The sequence below is a fragment of the Saccopteryx leptura genome, chromosome 4 (assembly GCF_036850995.1).
Source record: "Saccopteryx leptura isolate mSacLep1 chromosome 4, mSacLep1_pri_phased_curated, whole genome shotgun sequence".
NCBI lineage: Eukaryota > Metazoa > Chordata > Mammalia > Chiroptera > Emballonuridae > Saccopteryx > Saccopteryx leptura.
In genome coordinates this window covers 201,753,446-201,772,734 of record NC_089506.1, presented here as the reverse complement: position 1 = coordinate 201,772,734, position 19,289 = coordinate 201,753,446, and the positions used below count along the sequence as shown (strand labels likewise).

The 19,289-nt window shown below is 39.3% G+C and overlaps 1 protein-coding gene across 1 annotated transcript in view; it reads right to left on the bottom strand.

Annotated features, from left to right (window-relative positions):
* PDXDC1 (pyridoxal dependent decarboxylase domain containing 1) overlaps positions 1–19,289 on the bottom strand; it is a 57,225-nt gene that overhangs the window by 23,085 nt on the left and 14,851 nt on the right. Inside the window, exons 2-11 of the mRNA XM_066382572.1 lie at positions 17,403–17,476; positions 16,822–16,887; positions 14,316–14,396; positions 12,752–12,898; positions 11,396–11,585; positions 8,943–9,011; positions 8,350–8,428; positions 2,288–2,372; positions 708–756; positions 493–594 (exon numbers count right to left, since the gene is read on the bottom strand). Of these exons, the coding sequence (XP_066238669.1) occupies positions 493–594; positions 708–756; positions 2,288–2,372; positions 8,350–8,428; positions 8,943–9,011; positions 11,396–11,585; positions 12,752–12,898; positions 14,316–14,396; positions 16,822–16,887; positions 17,403–17,476 (942 nt within the window). The remainder of the gene's footprint in view (positions 1–492; positions 595–707; positions 757–2,287; positions 2,373–8,349; positions 8,429–8,942; positions 9,012–11,395; positions 11,586–12,751; positions 12,899–14,315; positions 14,397–16,821; positions 16,888–17,402; positions 17,477–19,289) is intronic.

Sequence of the window (19,289 nt, the reverse complement as noted above, 5' to 3'; positions counted from 1 at the left end):
CCACTGCTATACTTTGTTACAACCTTCTGAACAATGAGGACCAAGTACTTGACTCCTGGCAGGAATGCCACTTCTGGGATCCTAATCTAAGGAAATAATTTGAAACACAGAAAGATGCTCACTACTATTTCAGTAACAAAAGTCTGGAAACATTCTAAAATTTCACAAATAGAAAAATTATTAAAATAAAAAAGTAAACGATTAAGTAAATAACGGTACTGGAGTAATAGAAAGTATATTGTGCAGTCGTAACATATCATAAAATGTTCTTCATACATACAGGGAAGTATGGGAAGAATAAATAGAAAAAAAACATGTGGTACAGTTTTATCTCTGTTAAAAACAGTGTCTTAAAAAAAACCCCCAAAAAACCAGTTTCTTAAAAATAAAAACTCATAGAAGTTACATTTGGGAAATTTTTCACTTTTTCCTTTGTTTTTCTGTTTGCCCCAAGAGCCCCTCCCCACTCCCTGCTAGTGAGAGTAAGCTTACCAAGGCAGGATCGTCGTGTTTATAAAGGGTGACCGCAGGCACAGCTGGCAAACCCAGCCACGGGCCTGGCGTCAATGTCATGCTATCACATTTGGTTGCAGCCTACCAAAGAGAGAACAGCTTTTTATTAGACTATTAGAATATATGATACTCAACACCCTCCTCCATTCATAAAAATTCCTTCTTAAACAGTAATTAGTAAATCAATGACATACCAACACTGACGAAGAGACATATCCGAGAGCCAATGTTGCCAGATTCACACTGGAAGGAAAAATACCAATATTAAGAACTAATAATGTACTGCTGTGCTGTCTTCCAGCTGTGTTAATAACTTTTATAATAGCAATAGAAAATGTGGTACATACAAAGTCAGGAAAACCTAGAAAACGTATTATTATTATTATTATTTTATTAAGGGAGAGGTAGGAGGCACAGATAGACTCCTGCATGCGCTCTGACTGACTAGGATCCACCTGGCAAACCCCAGCTGGGCTATAGCTCCGTTGCTCAGCAACCAAGCTATTTTAGCACCTGAGGCCAAAGCCATGGTGCCATCCTCAGCACTCAGGGCCAACTTTGCTCAAACCATTTGAGCCATGGCTGTGGGAGGAAAAAAGATTGGGGGGAGAAGCAGATAGTAGCTCCTCCTGTGTGCCCTGACCAGGAATCAAACCTGGACTTCCACACGCCAGGCCGATGTTCTATTGCTAAGTCAACCAGTCAGGGCCTAGAAAATGCATTTTAACCAAAAAATATTTCAGGGCATGTCCCCAACTTATATAGTGTAATGGGTCTCATTATAAAAGCACAGTTATTATTAATCATCATTCTTTCCCAGAGAGATCAAAAAGAAAAGAAACCTAGCTTACACGATGTCCTGGATATGGACTAGTCTGGTTTCCCTGCATCTTCTCCCCCTCCTCTTAGCAGCACTGGTATGACTTCTGGGAAACCACCCCAATTTCCTCTAGCAGACCAGTTTTGGGTGGAGGAGACACCACCACTTGCTACAGAGGTGGGCAAATAACCTACATTTCCCTGGCCACAGTGACTGGTACGAGACTTTTTTTTGTGTGTGTATTTTTCTGAAGCTAGAAACGGGGAGAGACAGTCAGACAGACTCCCGCATGCGCCCGACTGGGATCCACCCGGCACGCCCACCAGGGGGCGATGCTCTGCCCCTCCGGGGCTTCGCTCTGTTGCGACCAGAGCCACTCTAGCGCCTGGGGCAGAGGCCAAGGAGCCATCCCTAGCGCCCGGGCCATCTTTGCTCCAATGGAGCCTTAGCTGTGGGAGAGGAAGAGAGAGACAGAGAGGAAAGAGGGGGGGAGGTGGAGAAGCAAATGAGCGCTTCTCCTATGTGCCCTGGCCGGGAATCGAACCCGGGTCCCCCGCACGCCAGGCCGACGCTCTACTGCTGAGCCAACCGGCCAGGGCCTGGTACGAGACTTTTGCTGGGATCTCTGACCCACTGAACACAAACCTACTTTGGACCATAACAGGAAAGTCTATCTATAAATGGAGCCAACACAGAGGATATTAAACCAAGTAATTGGTCAGGGGGGAAAGGGGTCAACAACACAGTGAGTCCTGATTGATGTGCCTACAGCCAATCCTAACACTATTTTTCTTAACTATGTGAACTAATAAAATATTTTCTCACTTAAGCCAAGTATTTCATTATCTGCAACCCAAAGAGCCCTTAGTGATGTCATGACAATGAGCCTGGAGGTCCATTCGTTATGAGCACTGTGTACCGGCCACCCATAGAGCAACCCCACCCTCCACTCACCCCTCCACATGAAGCCAGATGCCATACTGCTCACAGAGCTCTTTCAAACGCCCAATCTTATCTGTGTGCCCTACTGCTGCAGTTCCTAGGATAAAACACACAAACACACAAAAAGGTAAAAATTATTTTTCTGAGTCTTTAAAGCATGATTAACATTTTTATATACATTATCTCCCTGTGACAGCAGTAACATTATATTTCGATTTTGTTAAGATTTTCTTGGTGGACTGGCTTAAAATCAACTTTTGCAAATTGATGATTCAAGTTTTGAAAAGTGTGTACTTGTATTCCTCATTATTTATATCTATAAAAAAGCTTGTAAATTGTGTTATTTAAATCCTTGATATACTTATTTTCTATCTACTTGATATGTTGTTTCATGAGAAATACTATATAGTCAAGCATTCCACTAAGACTGTAGATTTGTCAATTTATACTTGTATTCTATCAATTTTTCCTTTAGTTTTCCTATATATATTTCAAAATTACACTCATAAGCATTCATGCTGTTATCTCTTCGGTTATATGAATTATAATTAATATGAAGTCTATTTTATCTCATACTAACACTGCTTAAATACTTTTATTGTTAGCCTTTGCCCAAGATAGCCTTTTCTACTCTGTTACTTTCTGGGTTATTTTTATTTGGGTGTGTCCTTTTATTAAAAGCGAACAAACAAACAAAACATAGATGAAACTGAGAAGTTTTAACCCAATTTGGAGGTACTTTGTTTTAACACAGGGCATGTATTCTTAAGTCAGTTTGAACATGTTAAACACTTTAGCCCATCCCCTTGGTTGTTTTCACTACAGCTTTTGCTGGGCAGTTACCTCTTCTCAGAGAATAAATCAAACATGGAGTCACATGGTCTCCCAACTATCCTAAATTTCCAGTTAGCAGAATCCGACCCACCTAATAAGATTTTAAACCCTCACCAACTGCTTCAACAAACACAACTGATACACGTTTCTTTTGTAGAGTTTATACCAGGAAAAGGGCTAAAAATTGTTTTCCTTATACACCAGTCTCTCCTGGTGTATAAGGAGAGACTGGTGTATAAATTTTAAGAAAATCCTACCTGACACATTTTAGTTGAAACAAGACCAAAGGCCAATGCATGGATTGTGTCATATGACTCATCAAAACATAAAGCACAGTGCTTGCTATATTTTAGTGACTTGACCACACTCAGATTCTTTTCAAGTTTTTTGGCATTGTGCGCTAACCCCTGCAATGACTTTGGCAACAGCAGTGTAGTCATACTGGTAAGTCACTTGTAAATATATATATATATATATATATATATATATATATATATATATATATAGCCTATCCTATCTATGAAATGATTGAATATGGGTGAGTTTGTTTCTTTTTAAGTGTACAATATGCTAAATCAAGCAGAAAGTGGTGGTTTTCCTGCTAACGATAAGGTGGATATGTATTCTGTTTATTATTATTTTTAAAATACAGTTGGCCCTCTGTATCTGCACCTGTGGATTCAACCGATCATAGATTTAAAATATTTGAAAAAAAAATCCCAGAAAGTTGCAAAAAGCAAAATTTGAATCTGCTATGCACTGAGCACTATGCTGAATCCACACAAATGAAAGTGATATGGAGGCATATCCTGCTGTAACTTACATGTAAAAATAGGTTATATGCAAATATTACACTATTTATATAGGGACATGAACATCTGTGGATTCTGGTATCCAAGAGGGGTGGGGAGGGGACTGGAACCAATCCCCCATAACCAAGGGGCAATTGCAATTAGCTTTATTTATTGAAGTATAATTTACACGCAATAAAATCCATTCATTAAGGGTATGATTCAATAAGTTTTGCCAAATGTATCCAGTGTGTAACCACCAACACAATCAAGGTAGAAAATATTCCCATCACCCCAAAAGTTCCTTCCAACCCTTGAAATTCATTCTATTCTCCACTCCCCACTAGCTCCATACAATCCTGTTCTATTTTCTGACACTGTACTTCTTTTTTTAGAATTTCACATAAATCATAAGCTATATAACGTCTTCTGTGTCTGGCTTTTTGCAGTTAGCACGCTTTTGAAATTCATTCCTGTTGCTTTGTATACAGTAACATCTGGGTTTCTAGTTATGAGTATTGCATACATTTCTCTGTGTGGATACATGTGTTCTTTTCTCTTTGATAAATACCTACAAGTGGGATGAAAGGGCCATATGCTACTTCCATGTTTAACCGTTTAAGGAAATGCCAAACTGTTTTCCAGAGGAGCTGTAGCATCATCTGCTCCATACCAGCAGTATATGAGAGTTCTAGTTGCTCTGTATTCTCACCTGAGTTTGGTATTGTATTTTTTATTTTCTCCATTCTAGCAGATATGTAATAGTAGCTCACTGTGGTTTTAATTTGAATTTCTCTAATGACAAATGATGTTAAGCATCTTTTTAAGTGCTTAAACATTCATATATTTTCTTTGGTGAAGTGTCTATTTAAATCTCTTGCTCATTTTAAAAACTGTCTCCTTAATACTAAATGGTTAAACTTTATATATTTGATAAAGTCCCTGCCAGAAAAATGTTTTGCAAATATTTTCTCCCAGTCTGTACCTTGCCTTTTCATTTTCTTAACAAGGTCTTTTGACCAGCAAAAGCTTTTTTTTTTTTTTTTTTTGTATTTTTCTGAAGCTGGAAACCGGGAGGCAGTCAGATAGACTCTCGCATGCGCCCAACCGGGATCCACCCGGGGCGTCGCTCTGTCGCAACCAGAGCCACTCTAACGCCTGGGGCAGAGGCCAAGGAGCCATCCCCAGCACCCGGGCCATCTTTTGCTCCAATGAAGCCTCGGCTGCGGGAGAGGAAGAGAGAGACAGAGAGGAAGGAGAGCAGATGGGCGCCTCTCCTGTTTGCCCTGGCCGGGAATCGAACCCGGGACCTCCGCACGCCAGGCCGACGCTCTACCACCGAGCCAACCGGCCAGGGCCAAAAAGCTTTTAATTTGTGATATAGTGCAACTTATGGTTCATGCCTTCTGTATCCTAAGAAATCTTTGCCTAATTCAAGGTCACAAAGATGGTCTATAATTTATTCAAGAAGTGTTTTTTTGTTTTTTTTTTTACAGAGACAGAGAGAGTCAGAGAGAGGGATAGACAGGAACAGACAGACAGGAATGGAGAGATGAGAAGCATCAATCATTAGTTTTTCGTTGCGTGTTGCGACACTTTAGTTGTTCATTGATTGCTTTCTCATATGTGCCTTGACCGCGGGCCTTCAGCAGACCGAGTGACCCCTTGCTTGAGCCAATGACCTTGGATCCAAGCTGGTGAGCTTCTGCTCAAACCAGTTGAGCCCACGCTCAAGCTGACGACCTTGGGTCTTGAACCTGGGTCCTTCCACATCCCAGTCCAATGCTCTATCCACTGAGCCACCGCCTGGTCAGGCTATTCAAGAAGTTTTAATGTTGTGGCTCATATGTTTAGGCCTATGAACGATTTATAATTAATTTTTGTATACAGAGGTAAGGGTTAAGGTTCAATATTTTCCCACATGGATATCCAATTGTTTCACAACCATGAGTGGAAAATACTATCCTTTTTCCCTTGAATTACCTTGGTATCTTTGTAAAACATAACAAGTGATCATACATGTGAGTCTATTTCTGAACTCTCTATTCTCTTTAATCTCACTCATGATTATTTGTAGCTTTATAGTAACTCTAAAAGTCAGATAGGGTAAATTTTCCGATTCTGTTCTTTTTTTTTTTTTTTTTTTTTTTGAGAGTGGGGGTGACAGGCAGACAGGAAAGGAGAGAGATGAGACGCATCAATTCTTTTATGGAGGCACCTTAGTTGTTCATAAATTGCTTTCTTATATGTTCCTTGACCAGGAGGTTCCAGGAGAGTGAGTGACCCCTTGCTCAAACCAGCAACCTTAGACTCAAGTCAGCGACCTTGGGGCTCAAGCCAGCAACTATGGAGTCATGTCTATGATCCTGTGCTTAAGCCAGTGACTTTAGGGTTTCAAACCTGGGTCCTCAGCAATCTAGGCCAACACTCTATCTACTGCGCCACCGCCTGGTCAGGCTTAATTTTGTTCTTTTCAAATTTAATTTGGCTATTCTTACATCCTTTGAATTGTCATATAAAGTTTAAAATCAACTTACCAATTTCAATAAGATTTATTAATTTCTACAAAATCTGCTGAGATTTTGATACGGATTGAGTTGAATTTATAGATTAATTTGGGGAGCAATGACTAATAATATTCATCTTCCAATCATATACAAGGCATATTATTCCAGTTAGTTGGTCTTCTTAAGTTTCTCTCAGCAACATTATGTAGTTTTCAGTGTAGAGATCTTACATATATTTCTTTTTCTTACTTTCTTTTTTACGGTGAGAGGAGGGGAGGCAAAGACAGACCCCCACATGCGCTCTGACCGGAATCCACCTGGCAAGCCCAGTAGGGGGCGACGCTCTGCCCATCTGGGGCATTGCTCCATTGCTTAGCAACCGAGCTCTTCTTAGCACCTGAGGCGGAGGCCATGGAGTGATCCTCACCAGCTAGGACTAACTCACTCCGATCGAGGGACAGCTGCAGGAGGGGAAGAGAGAGAGAAAAGCAAGAGGGGGGAGGGATGGAGAAGTAGATGGTTGCTTCTCCTTTGTGCCCTGACTGGGAATCAAACCCAGAACTTCCATATGCTGGGCTGATGCTCAATCACTGAGCCAACTGGCTAGGGTACCATTTCTTAAATTTACCCAAACAATTTTCTTTCTTTTTTTTTTTTTTTTCTGAAGTTGGAAATGGGGAGGCAGTCAGACAGACTCCCGACCGGGATCCATCCGGCATGCCCACCAGGAGGCGATGCTCTGCCCATCTGGGGCGTTGCTCTGCTGCAACGAGAGCCATTCTAGCACCTGAGGCAGAGGCCATAGAGCCACCACCAGCGCCCGGGCCAACTTTGCTCCAATGGAGCCTTGGCTGCGGGAGGGGAAGAGAGAGACAGAGAGGAAGGAGAGGGGGAGGGGTGGAGAAGCAGATGGGCGCTTCTCCTGTGTGCCCTGGCCGGGAATCGAACCCAGGACTCCTGCACGCCAGGCTGACACTCTACCACTGAGCCAACTGGCCAGGGCCACAATTTTCATTTTTTTTGGTGCTATTATGAATAACATTTTAAATTTAATTTCAATTGTTCATTGCCAGTACACAGAAATCCTGCAACCTTAATAGATTTGCTTACTAGTTCCAATGGCCTTCCTTTGGCTTCCTTAGGATTTCTATCTGTACAACCATGCCATTTGCAAATAGATAGTTTACTCTTCAATCTGTATGTTATTCAATTATTTTTCTGCCTATTGCACTGTCTAAAACTTCAAGTACAATGATAAACACAATATGGTAAGCAGAGCAGAAAGTGGGAATTGGCATGCTGTCTACAAAGTGCACATTTAAGTATGACATTTTAAAATTCAATTTAGAGAGAAAGGAAACACATGGCCTGTCCAGGCGGTGGCACAGTGGACAGAGCGTCGGACTGGGATGTGGAGGATCCAGGTTCGAGACCCCAAGGTTGCCAGCTTGAGCGCGGGATCATCTGGTTTGAGCAAGGCTCACCAGCTTGAGCCCAAGGTCGCTGGCTAGAGGAAGGGATTACTCGGTCCGCTGTAGCTCCCCGGTCAAGGCACATATGAGAAATCAATCAATGATCAACTAAGGAACCGCAACGAAGAATTGATGCTTCTCATCTCTCTCCGTTCCTGTCTGTCTGTCCCTATCTGTCCCTCTCTCTGATTCTCTCTCTGCCACAAAAAAAAAAAAAAAGGAAACACACGAAGGAGCAGAGAAGCACTGACAACCTAAATGAAAAAGTACACACAAACAAAATCACTCCTGAAACAAACCAACAATTGAAGGGAATCAAATGAGCCACCTTTATTATTACAATTCTTACCACAAACCACTGATATAAACTATCTTAAACATGTGGCACACAAACAGTTGGTCTCTTTCACGCTAAGTACTTAGCCTCTCTTGTATGTTCAAAATGTAAGATTCAGGTTCATATCACATACCAGCATTTGCGACGAGCAACAGGGGCAGTTTTCCTCGTTCTATATCATCTTTAATCAATTTTTCCAAGAGAGCAACATCCTGGGATTAAAAGAAAAACCATAAAAACTTGAGGTAATCAGCATAAAAGTTATACAGTAAAAAATTACAGCTTTCAAAAGAAGCAAAAGACTCTCAAAATTAATCAATCTTGATAATTTTTCTAGTTCCTTTAATCATAGACATAAAAATCAAAGAGTTTTCCTTGAAGACTAACTATAAAAATCAAAAGGAGCCAACATTCTACAGTTTTAAACATTTATGTTTAAAGAAAATGTTCTCTCAACCCCCCAAAACCAGCCAAAAATGTACTTCTAATATTACTCATTTATGCATCTGAATTAATGTTCAGAAAATCAAACTATCTTGAAAAAAGAAATGCAGAACCCTAAAAGCTATTGCTTTTACTTTGGCTTCAGCATGCAATGGGAAGATCAAAGCAATAAATGAGTAAGTTAATAATTATCTGGAGGCCGCAAACAGAACTTCAGCTGAAAGGAAGACAAGTTTCCAAACACAATTCCCTATTATTTTACAATCTAAAAAGAGAACTCACCATCTGATGCTGGGATCCAAACATAGTGTTGCAGGGCACACGAGACAAGCAGGGGAAGGGCAAGCCGAGCTGTATGAAGAAACATGCAATTTTACAAGAAAGCTCTTTGTTACCATTCATGTATGCCCTTAAAAGACTGTGGCTAAGACAAGTCACAATTATTCTTTTCAAACAATGTCTCTCCTTAGGAACTCTTAATATTATAAACAGATGTTAAAGTACATCTAGAAAGTTAAGTCAAAGGAGGGTGAATTTCCAGGAGCTGAGAGATGTCTTATAAGAAGGCAGAGACTATGGAAAATTTTCTAAATGAGTCAACTAAATGAGTAACTATCAACTCATTTTCTAAATGAATAACTATACCCAAAACAAAACAAAACAAAACAAAACAACACAACCACACATTTTTCCAAACTAGAAACTGAACCCTGAACATTAGGGGGATGATTTAGGGTCCTTCCTTCAAACATTAGTAATACCAGCTAAAGGCATTCAAAGTGTACCTTATTTTTATGGGTCCACCCACTCCTAAATATCAATAAATGTGGACTAGCAGATGTATGTATCTTAAGGGAAATGAAGTCTGTGTTATAAAGGAAATAATTGTCAGATTTTATATTCTTCACTTTTAGCTTCCAAATCCTTGAGGAAATTATAGTTTTAGAAATTTTTCAACAGTTGCAGCCTGTTGTTCTATATAACTAAGACTTGGTAGAATTTAACGACCAACAATTTAACAAGCACTTTATTCACACTCTTTCCCCCTTAAAGGATTTATCTTCTAAATTACGAAAGTAAAACCTAAGCAAAACACACAAGATTATCTTAAATGTGAAAATGCCCCCACATAGGCCACCGATCCGCCACCATTAACAGGTTAGAATGTAACTTTTCAGACATTTTCTAGGTATAAATATATTAATATAAATATATTTTTCTAGGTATAAGAATACTCATTAAAGCATGTTAGTACTTTTTAAAACATGAACATATACATACTGTTCTGCCACCTGCCTTTCTCACTTAACAGCATACCATCACACATCTTTTGAAGATAGGACTGCTGTCCCAAGACAGCCTCAGGTCTATAAAATCCTGTTCCACAGTGGGTATTCCATAAGTAATTTGTTTCATGTTTCTATAGGAATATTACAAAACTCCCCTCCCCTTTTTACACCCTATGAGAAGGTAAACTTGTAGTTGCTTCACTTTCGTTGTTTATTGATTGCTTCTTTTATGTGCCTTGATGCGGGGGGCCTCAAGCCAAGCCAGTGAACCCTTACACAAGCCACTGACTTTGGGCTTCAAGCCAGCGACCTTGGGCTCAAGCCAGTGACCCTAGGATCATGTTGATAATCCCACATTCAAGCCCAAGAGCCGAGCTCAGGGTTTTGAATTGGGCCCTCAGAGTCGTAGCCAACACTTAATCCACTGTGCCACCCCTGGTCAGGGAGGACATAATTTCTTGCCACTAGTGACCACAACTCAGAATCAATTTAAGTCCCTAAATTTTCCCCATCTATCTCCCCAGGGCTCCTCCACCTTAAAAAAGACGAACCCTCAATGCTAAGGGTTTTACTTTAAAACATTCTTGGCCAAGAACTTCATTTCTGGTCTCAAGTTAGCCCCCAATTGTGCTACACGCACTATGAACTTTAAAAATGGTAATGCTCTTTGATCTAGTAATTCTAGATGGACTCTGAAAATCTGAGAAATATAATCCTAAATATATAGTAGGAAAAGCTTTATGCACAATGATGTCCATAACATTATACAAAAAGCATTAACACTGGTCATAGAAATAGTCATAGAAAGCAAAGAATGCAAACACTCTACTTGTCCAAAAGGGAAACAGTTAAAACACTACACACACACTTAAAGGGTATTATGAAAACATTAAAAATAAACTTCACTTCAAGGCCCTGGCCAGTTGGCTCAGTGGTAGAGCATCAGCTTGGTGTGTGGATGTCCTGGGTTTGATTCCCAGTCAGAGCACACAGGAGAAGCATCCATTTACTTATCCACCCCTCCCCCTCTCGCTTCTCTCTTTCTCTTCTCTCTTAAATGAATAAAATTAAAAAAAAAAAGTAAAAAAAAAAAACAACACTTCAAAGAACTGTTAAAACATGATATGCACCTGCTATAATAGTAAGTGAAAAAGCCAGATATAACCATGAAATAACACATATATTGTCTTGCTTAAAGTCTGGAAAGAAATAAAATAAAATGTTGACTGTGGTTCCCTTTGGGCAACTAAAAAAGTACACATCTAAATTCATTAATATTATATATTTATATATTTTCTTCTAATGACAAAACAAGCATATAAAAAAACCCATCTTTCTTTTCAGTTGAAAAGAACAGCAGCTAAAGAAATGGGTCTATATACTTTAAAAAGTTCCAAGACAGAACAAAACATCTAATCTTTAAAATGTCCACCTATACCACATTACCTGATTACAGAGGTACTGGCCCAGGCCAGGCCTAGCAGCAGCACTAAGATATATAACAGGTTTCTTGTTATATAACACATTGAACCCATCCACTACAAAGTCTTCGTAGCGAGAATGAATGGCAAGCCTGCAGATCTTTGCAAGTCCTTCTCTCTCTTCTTCATGGAAATAAGCACTGCCATTTTCATACCTGTTAAGAGACACCCATATATAATTATGTTCTTAGCTCTGGTTAACTCTGATTTTATGTCCCTATTTTGTAATCTTGGAAGTAATTCCTTTCTCAGTCTAGAAACTATCACCTAAATGAGTCAAAGGGTCTAGGAACCTCATCTTAGACGGCTGAGAACTCCTTGCAGCTGGAGCTTATAAAGAACAGAAGCAATGACCCTTCATCCATACCCAACCCCATAAAAAGCAGCAACTATGAAAGTCAATAGTGCACAGGAGTCCCTCAATATAAAAAGACTGAACATCATGGGTCTGGCTTATTCTACAAGAAGGCTAGCACTTAATAATGGATCTTAGCAGAGTTTAAGCTCTAAAACATCCAAAGTAAATAAAATGGTCAAAAATGCTAGTCAGGCTAACTTTTGCTTTCACTATTATCACTATTTTACTCTTCTTAATCTCCTAAAGGAGGGAGAGAGAATTTCAACTACAGGTTTTAGATTTTTATTATTAGAAGAAAATTTCCCCTTTGCAACATACTTAGGCCAACTTATACTCTCACTAGGCCAACTTCTTTCCCAACATCTAAAAGTGAGTCGCCCAAGTTAAATGTTCCAATGTTAGGCAAACATTCCTTTTCCATAAAAGTAATGACACAAACAATACTACTGGTCCTATGACTTCTACTGAATCCTTAATCTGCTATAATTCCTTAAGAATGCCATCACTATCACAATTAAAGCACGTTTCAATTTTGTAACACATACTCATCTTCTTTAAGACAGCATTTCCTTTCTACTAAAGTATAAGCTATTACTTTGGTTAAAAATATTTTAACCTATTTCACTGCTCTATCTGCTATTTACATGTGCCAATTAGCAATTCTAAAAATAAGAAACTGCTGACATTATCCAACATGCATGTGCTTATATTCTCAGCTCTTTTATAGATATTAACTCATTAATTCATTTAATCCTCACAATAATGCTGTGAAACGGATAGTAATGTTATCCCCCCCTTTAGTAGATGAGGAAACTGAGGCATGGAGAGGTTAAGCAATCCTTCCAAAAGAAGGGGAAGGGGCAGATCTGAACTCAGGGGGGAGAATTCCAGAAAACATTTGTCAGAGTCTATACCCAACTCACAGATATCTTTATTGGAAACTAAAAATTTAAGAGTCTTTACCTGAAAATTCTGCACAGCCATAATGTAGTGTCTGAAAGTATCCTAGTGGTAAGTTTTCTCAGCTTCTCTTTGTCCAGAGTTGATATGTAAGCTCCCAAACTATGTCCCAACAAAGCTATATGACCTTGTTCTCCAATATTTTGGATTCTGTTAAACAAAATTCATGAGATTAAAAAAAAATTATTAGTGCCTGACCAGGTAGTGGTAAAGTGGATAGAGCATTGGACTGAGATGTGGAGGACCTGGGTTTGAGACTCCGAGGTCGCCAGCTTGAGTGAGGGCTCATCAGGTTTGAGCAAGGCTCACCAGCTTGGACCCAAGGTTGCTGGCTCGAGCAAGGGGTCACTAGGTCTGCTGTAGCCCCCAGGTCAAGGCACATATGAGAAATCAATCAATGGACAACTAAGGAACCGCAATGAAGAACTGATGTTTCTCATCTCTCTCCCTTCCTGTTTGTCTGTCACTACCTATCCCTCTCTCTGACTCTGTCACAAAAAAAAATATTAGTAAAAACATAAAGAAATAAAACTTTGAGAGTATTCCACAAAAATTTCTGGGAGACTGAAAATCCACTTAATGGCCTAAAGGCACAAATTCACATAAATTTAGAAAATTCCATGCCTATAAGAGACTGATAGTATGGGGAACAAAAATATTTTACAAATTACTTTCTAGGAGACAACTGTCTTTTTTATTGAATATCTATTAAATATACAAGCTGGTTAGCCCACACTCAAGCTGGGTGAGCCTGCGCTCAAGCTGATGACCTCAGGGTTTTGAACCTGGGTCCTCAGCGTCCCAGGTCGATGCTCTATCCATTGTACCATTGCCTGGTCAGGCCAAATAGCTCCTAAAGAAAATTCCTTGTGTACTGATATGCAGTGAACTACAAGACATAAACGAAAAGAAAAATAAGGCACAGAACAATGTACACTATATTTATGTACTACAGGGGATAAGTAAAGACATTTTGCGTGTGCATACATACATATAAAATATCTCTGAGAATATACAACACCGTCTGTCTCTAAGGAGAATAAGATAGAGGTAAGAAAAAAAAACTGCCTTTGTGTACCCTTTTTATCTTTGAAATCTGAAACAGGAGAATGTATTACTTATTCCAAAAAGTTACATTTAAAATTATTAAAAGAAAATGAAATTTCGAATAAATAGCTAAATAGATGAAAATAAAAATAAAGCAATTGGATGATTCACAGACAACGTGTCCGGCCACCAATCAATTCAGCTCCAGCAATTCTTAGCAATCAGAAGCAGAAAAGCACACAGCAATTGTTCTTTGGTCCTCTTATTAGCCCCTCCCAAAGACATGATACCATAAAAATTACAGGATTTAGTTTTAGTAAATGCCTTCCTTTTACGAAATGAATTATCTAAAATATATAAATGTCTTTCTGAAGAGAAAAAAATGAGCATCCCCTTTATATCACATGTAACTCTGAATGAAACAACCTTATTAGTTTAGCAACTCATAAGAATGCAATCACTTCCAAAATCAAGACCATTTAATATTGTCAAAGAGAAGCTGCCAACCGTTCTCCATTACCGGGCACTCTGGGGCTCCTCTTCTTCATCTCCATGCATCAGATTCTGAACTAACTGGAGGATGCTCACCATATCTTGCCCACTGCAGAATAAAAAAAAGAGTTGACGGACAGGTGGAAGTAGCACACATCCCCCAACAGTTTCTATTTCTCTCATTCAAACTAGCTTTGGTAAGTTATTTTAATTAAGTAAGAATGTGTTGGAGATAAAGTACACATCTTTTAAAAACAAACATCAAGTTATTAGCTGGAATTTTGAATATAATCTTACCTGTAGTAGTTTAAATCTTTTACTTAAATCTGAAAGTGAAACTTTACACTTCACCAATATTGCTTAAACAGTTTCTATCTGTTCACTTGAATCCTGGAGAATAAGCACATCATAAGAGCCAAAACAATCCTTATAAGATGCTGAAGGTCACAGAAGCGGCAAGAATACTCCAATGCCACTGGTATATCTACGTAATTTCCCTCCATGCCAGCATCTTGTCTGTCTGTTCTAACAGACTTAAACATGTAATGTAATGAAAGCATAATTTATTACCACCTCTTCCCCAAGCTTGGCAACTGGAAATCTGCTTAGATTAAGCAGTGTTTTTCAACCACCAGTCTGCCAAAAATATTGGCCCAGTTCACAAAAGATTTAACCACCCTGATGTTGTATTAACTCTTTTGTGGAAGGGCATGAAATTTCTGGTGGACCAGCTTAGAGTATAAACAGATTTACTTTTATTCAAGATAGGTTACTAAGCGCTCATCACGTGAGTTAGTGAAAACTTCTGGAAAGAATGCGAATGGCTAAAGGAGTAAGCAATGTCAGACTGAACACATACAATGTGAAAACAGCATTGCTTCATTAACGAGAATATGACTAATAAAAAAGCACTCTTGCCTGACCAGGCAGTGGCGCAGCGGATAGAGCATCAGAATGGGACATAGAGGACCCAGGTTCAAAACCTGAGGTCACTGGCTTGAGTGAGGGCTCATCAGCTTGAGCGTGGGTTCACTGTCTTGAGCATGGGATCACAGACATGACTCCATCGCTGCTGGCTTGAACCTAAAGGTCACTGGCTTGAAGCCCAAGGTCACTGGCTTGAGGAAGGGGTCACTCGCTCTGCTGTAGCCCCCCCATCCATCAAGGCACATATGAGAAAGCAATCAATGAACAAATAAGGTGCCACAACGAAGAATTGATGCTTCTCATCTCTCTCCTTTTCTGTCTGTCTGTCCCTATCTGTCCCTGTCTCTCTCGCAAAAACAAAAAACAAAACAAAACAACAAAACAAAACAATGCCCCAATAACCATCCTCCCCGAGGTGCTGACCTTTACAGGAGAGGGGCTCTGATCCTTAAACACTGTAGAGATTAGGCCCTGTACTTAGCCACATGACCTTGGCCAAGCTATTAAAACTTAAGCCCCCACATTAAGGAATTGTGAGAATGCAATCAGACAGTGCATGTAAAGCATTTAATGCTATGCCTGGCATAGTATATCTCAGATGTTGGCTATAAGCACAATAAGTGTGAACATGACTGACCAGTAATGTTAATGCCCTCCCACCATTCTGAGAACTACCAATGGTCTTGGTGGTATCTCCTCTAGGAAAACTGTGGGATCAATAGACTGTTTTAATTCCCTTCAGGAAATTTACTGTATAATGAGATTTATAGGACTAGGTTCCTCTTCTGCCCCGGAGAACACGCTGCACATCTAGAGGGCCTCAAATCAGTACCATTCAAGCTATCAGTAGGAGTGCCTATTTAAAAATATTAGTTTCTGAATGTGTTGGATGTGACATTTATTGGCACACTGTGATCCTTCCTCTACACTTTTCTTTTGCAACTTTGTACATATTTATATTCAGGTCAAAGGACAATTTAAGGGAGTTGTACTGTTTACCTATATGCAGTTTCCTGGTTATAAAACAAAACAAAAAAAATAAGCTTGTATGAGGGAAGCTGGGCTGAAATTTTAATTACAAAATGGATGCTAACATCCTATGAAAATTTTAGTCAGATAACTACTTATATTTCTGATATTTTTCCTGCCAGCTCAAACCACAAACAATTGACAAATCTGCTTTAGTTACAAAAAAACAAATCACTCTGCCAATAAATGGTTAAAGTTGACATTTTCCTTTCCTTTTACCATATGATAAAAATAATAAATCTTATCAAATTAAAATAGCTCTCACAGTAAAGTTCAGTCTACCATACAGATTACAGGTTTCAAGGATAAACTAAGTACGACAGTTGAATTCGAACTAGAAGTTTGTGCACTGCTTTTGATTCATGACATGGTATTAAGTTCTGAACACAAGGGGGAGAAGCAGGCAGGCTCACAGCACTGTCACCAACCAGCCAGTGGCATTTCAGTTTTCTACTGTTACACTGCTCCTAACTCTAAATTTGCTTTTTACTCATTAAAACTAAAATTAAATCAATGATGATAAAATCTTAAAGAAAATGCATACCCTAACTAAAGGTAGTTTCTTCATTTCCACCTACCTGCCTTGGAGTGGCCCTGGAATATCCCCTGATAAGAGCTTCTTTCCATTTTCTTCCTCTGTTCTTCTAATTTAAAGAAAATAAAAACTGTTCACTTTATCATATCAAATTTTTAACATTTGAGTATGCAAACATGTGGTGATGTTACCTATAATCTCTTAATTGATGTAAACTTTAAAAAACATTTATCACATCTCTTCCTCATTTCCCCCACCCCTGACCTCTAGCCCCCAATTTGGGGTATAATTTGAGTTTCAGGAAAAGAACGTGAAAAAAATAACACCTCACCCCATTCTTGGTTATGACCTGTATGACCTCAAAATATAGTAAGAAATATTTATAGATTCATATCAACATAATAAGTAAATGAAACTCTTAATAGGCAGAACTTAAAATTATGTCCTGCCCCTCAATTTCAAAATCCTTTAATTACAAAGGACAAATACCAACTTTATAGCCAACAGAAGCTAAGCGTGACATTCTGAAACCCAGAGGTGTTTTTAATAGCAGGAAACCAGTGCCACCAGTTTCATAACAGGTTGAATATGTTTAACAGGGTCACTTCTGTTTCACAGGCTCACCTCTGACTGTCCTCGAGCATCTTCATAGCCTCCTTCAAGTTTTTTCCCATTTCAGCTAATGTAGAGTCTGCTATCTAGGAAACAAATTTTAGAAAGGTTCAATTTTGATAATCCCTATTACTTTTACAATAGAATTTATCCAGGAAAACAAAACACATGGATTTATTATAAAGTACATGTTTAAGGATTCCAATAGTACAAACGTATAAAAAAGTCTACCAGTTCCATACCCCACAGGAAGCCACTTTTAAGTCTGACATATATCTTTCCAAATTTTCACCTTACTTATATTATATGCACCTCTGCAATTTGCTGCCTCTTTTTTTTTTTTTTTTTACTTTATAGTGAATATAGTTCCACATTAGCATGTCACTCCATTTTTCTCAGAGGTGACACCTTATTCCATTCTATGGATGTGCTATCATTTAACCAGTCCTGAATTAATAGACCCTTAGGTTATTCTACTTTTTCACTCTTTGAAGCAAGGTTCAGAGAAGTGTACAGTATGCTCTTCATTTTACTGTTGTAATATGCTGAAAAATGCCCCCTCAAAGATATGCACCCCCTAAGCACTGGAACTTGTGAATGTTACCTTTTATGGCAAAATCTTTGAGATGTAATCAGTTTAAGGTTCTTGCAATTGCAAGATTACCCTCAATTATCCAGGTGAGCCCTAAATGCAATCACATGTATCTATCTATACACGAGGGAAGCAGAGGGAGACTTACAAACACATACACATATACTTACACACACTCACACACACACATGAACGCTATGTAAAAATGCAGCAGAGGGAGATTTAAAGATACTTGTCTCAAAATTCTGGTAATGGGGCACAAACTTAGGAAGGGGTGCTGGCAGGCAACATAAACTGGAACAAGAAAGCAAGGAACTCTCTCCAGAACCTCTGAGGAAGCACAGCAGCCCTGACAACACCTTGAGACAAACATTTCAAATTCCGGCCTCCAGAACCGAGAGGGCATATATTTCATTGTCCTAAACCACCGTTTTGTGTTAATTTGTTACAGCAGCTAAAGGAAACTAAGACATTCATAAATCTGCAAGTGCTTTCACAAACGGAAGCTCACACAAGCTAGTAATAGGGATTGGCCCCAGAGAAGAGAACTGCAAGGAGGGACACAGAGGTGAGAGGAGTCTTTTCAGTACCAATTGTATATCTATCACCCAATAAAGAACAAAACAAAATGTCTAAAATTCTTGCAGAATTAAAACATACATACTCATTTTTCTTTTCTTCTTCTTAATCTCTGTAGCAATTTTTAGGCAATTTTATCTCCTCAAATCTCTATATAGTATGAGCTGAGTTATAAATAGTTCCAGAAGCTCTCCTGTTCCACTCTCAGTCTTGAAGTGTATTTATCGTCTTTTCTTCTCATACTGTCCTCTTGAACATAGCACTATCTTATTCAGAGTAGGTGTGCAGTAAGTTGTATTACATTTGGTATTGCATTACTACCTCACTATGTGCCCTATTTCTATAGGTCCTGTGAAGAACAGGAGGGAACTGCAGCTTCAGATTCCCCCATCTGAGTCTCTTTCTATAGCATACACACTCATTCAGTGGACTGGCGTACATTTAAATTGTTCTTCCGCCCTGGCCGGTTGGCTCAGCGGTAGAGGGTTGGTCTGGCATGTAGAAGTCCCAGGTTCAAGTCCCAGTCAGGGCATACAAGAGAAGCGACCATCTGCTTCTCTCCTCCCCCCGCCCCACCGCAGCCATGGATCAAAAGGATTGAGCAAGTTGGCCCAGGTGCTGAGGATGGCTCTGTGGCCTCACCTCAGGCACTAAAACAGCTCATTTGTTGAGCAACGGAGAACCAGCCCCAGATGGGCAGACCATCGCCCAGTAGGGGCTTGTCGGAT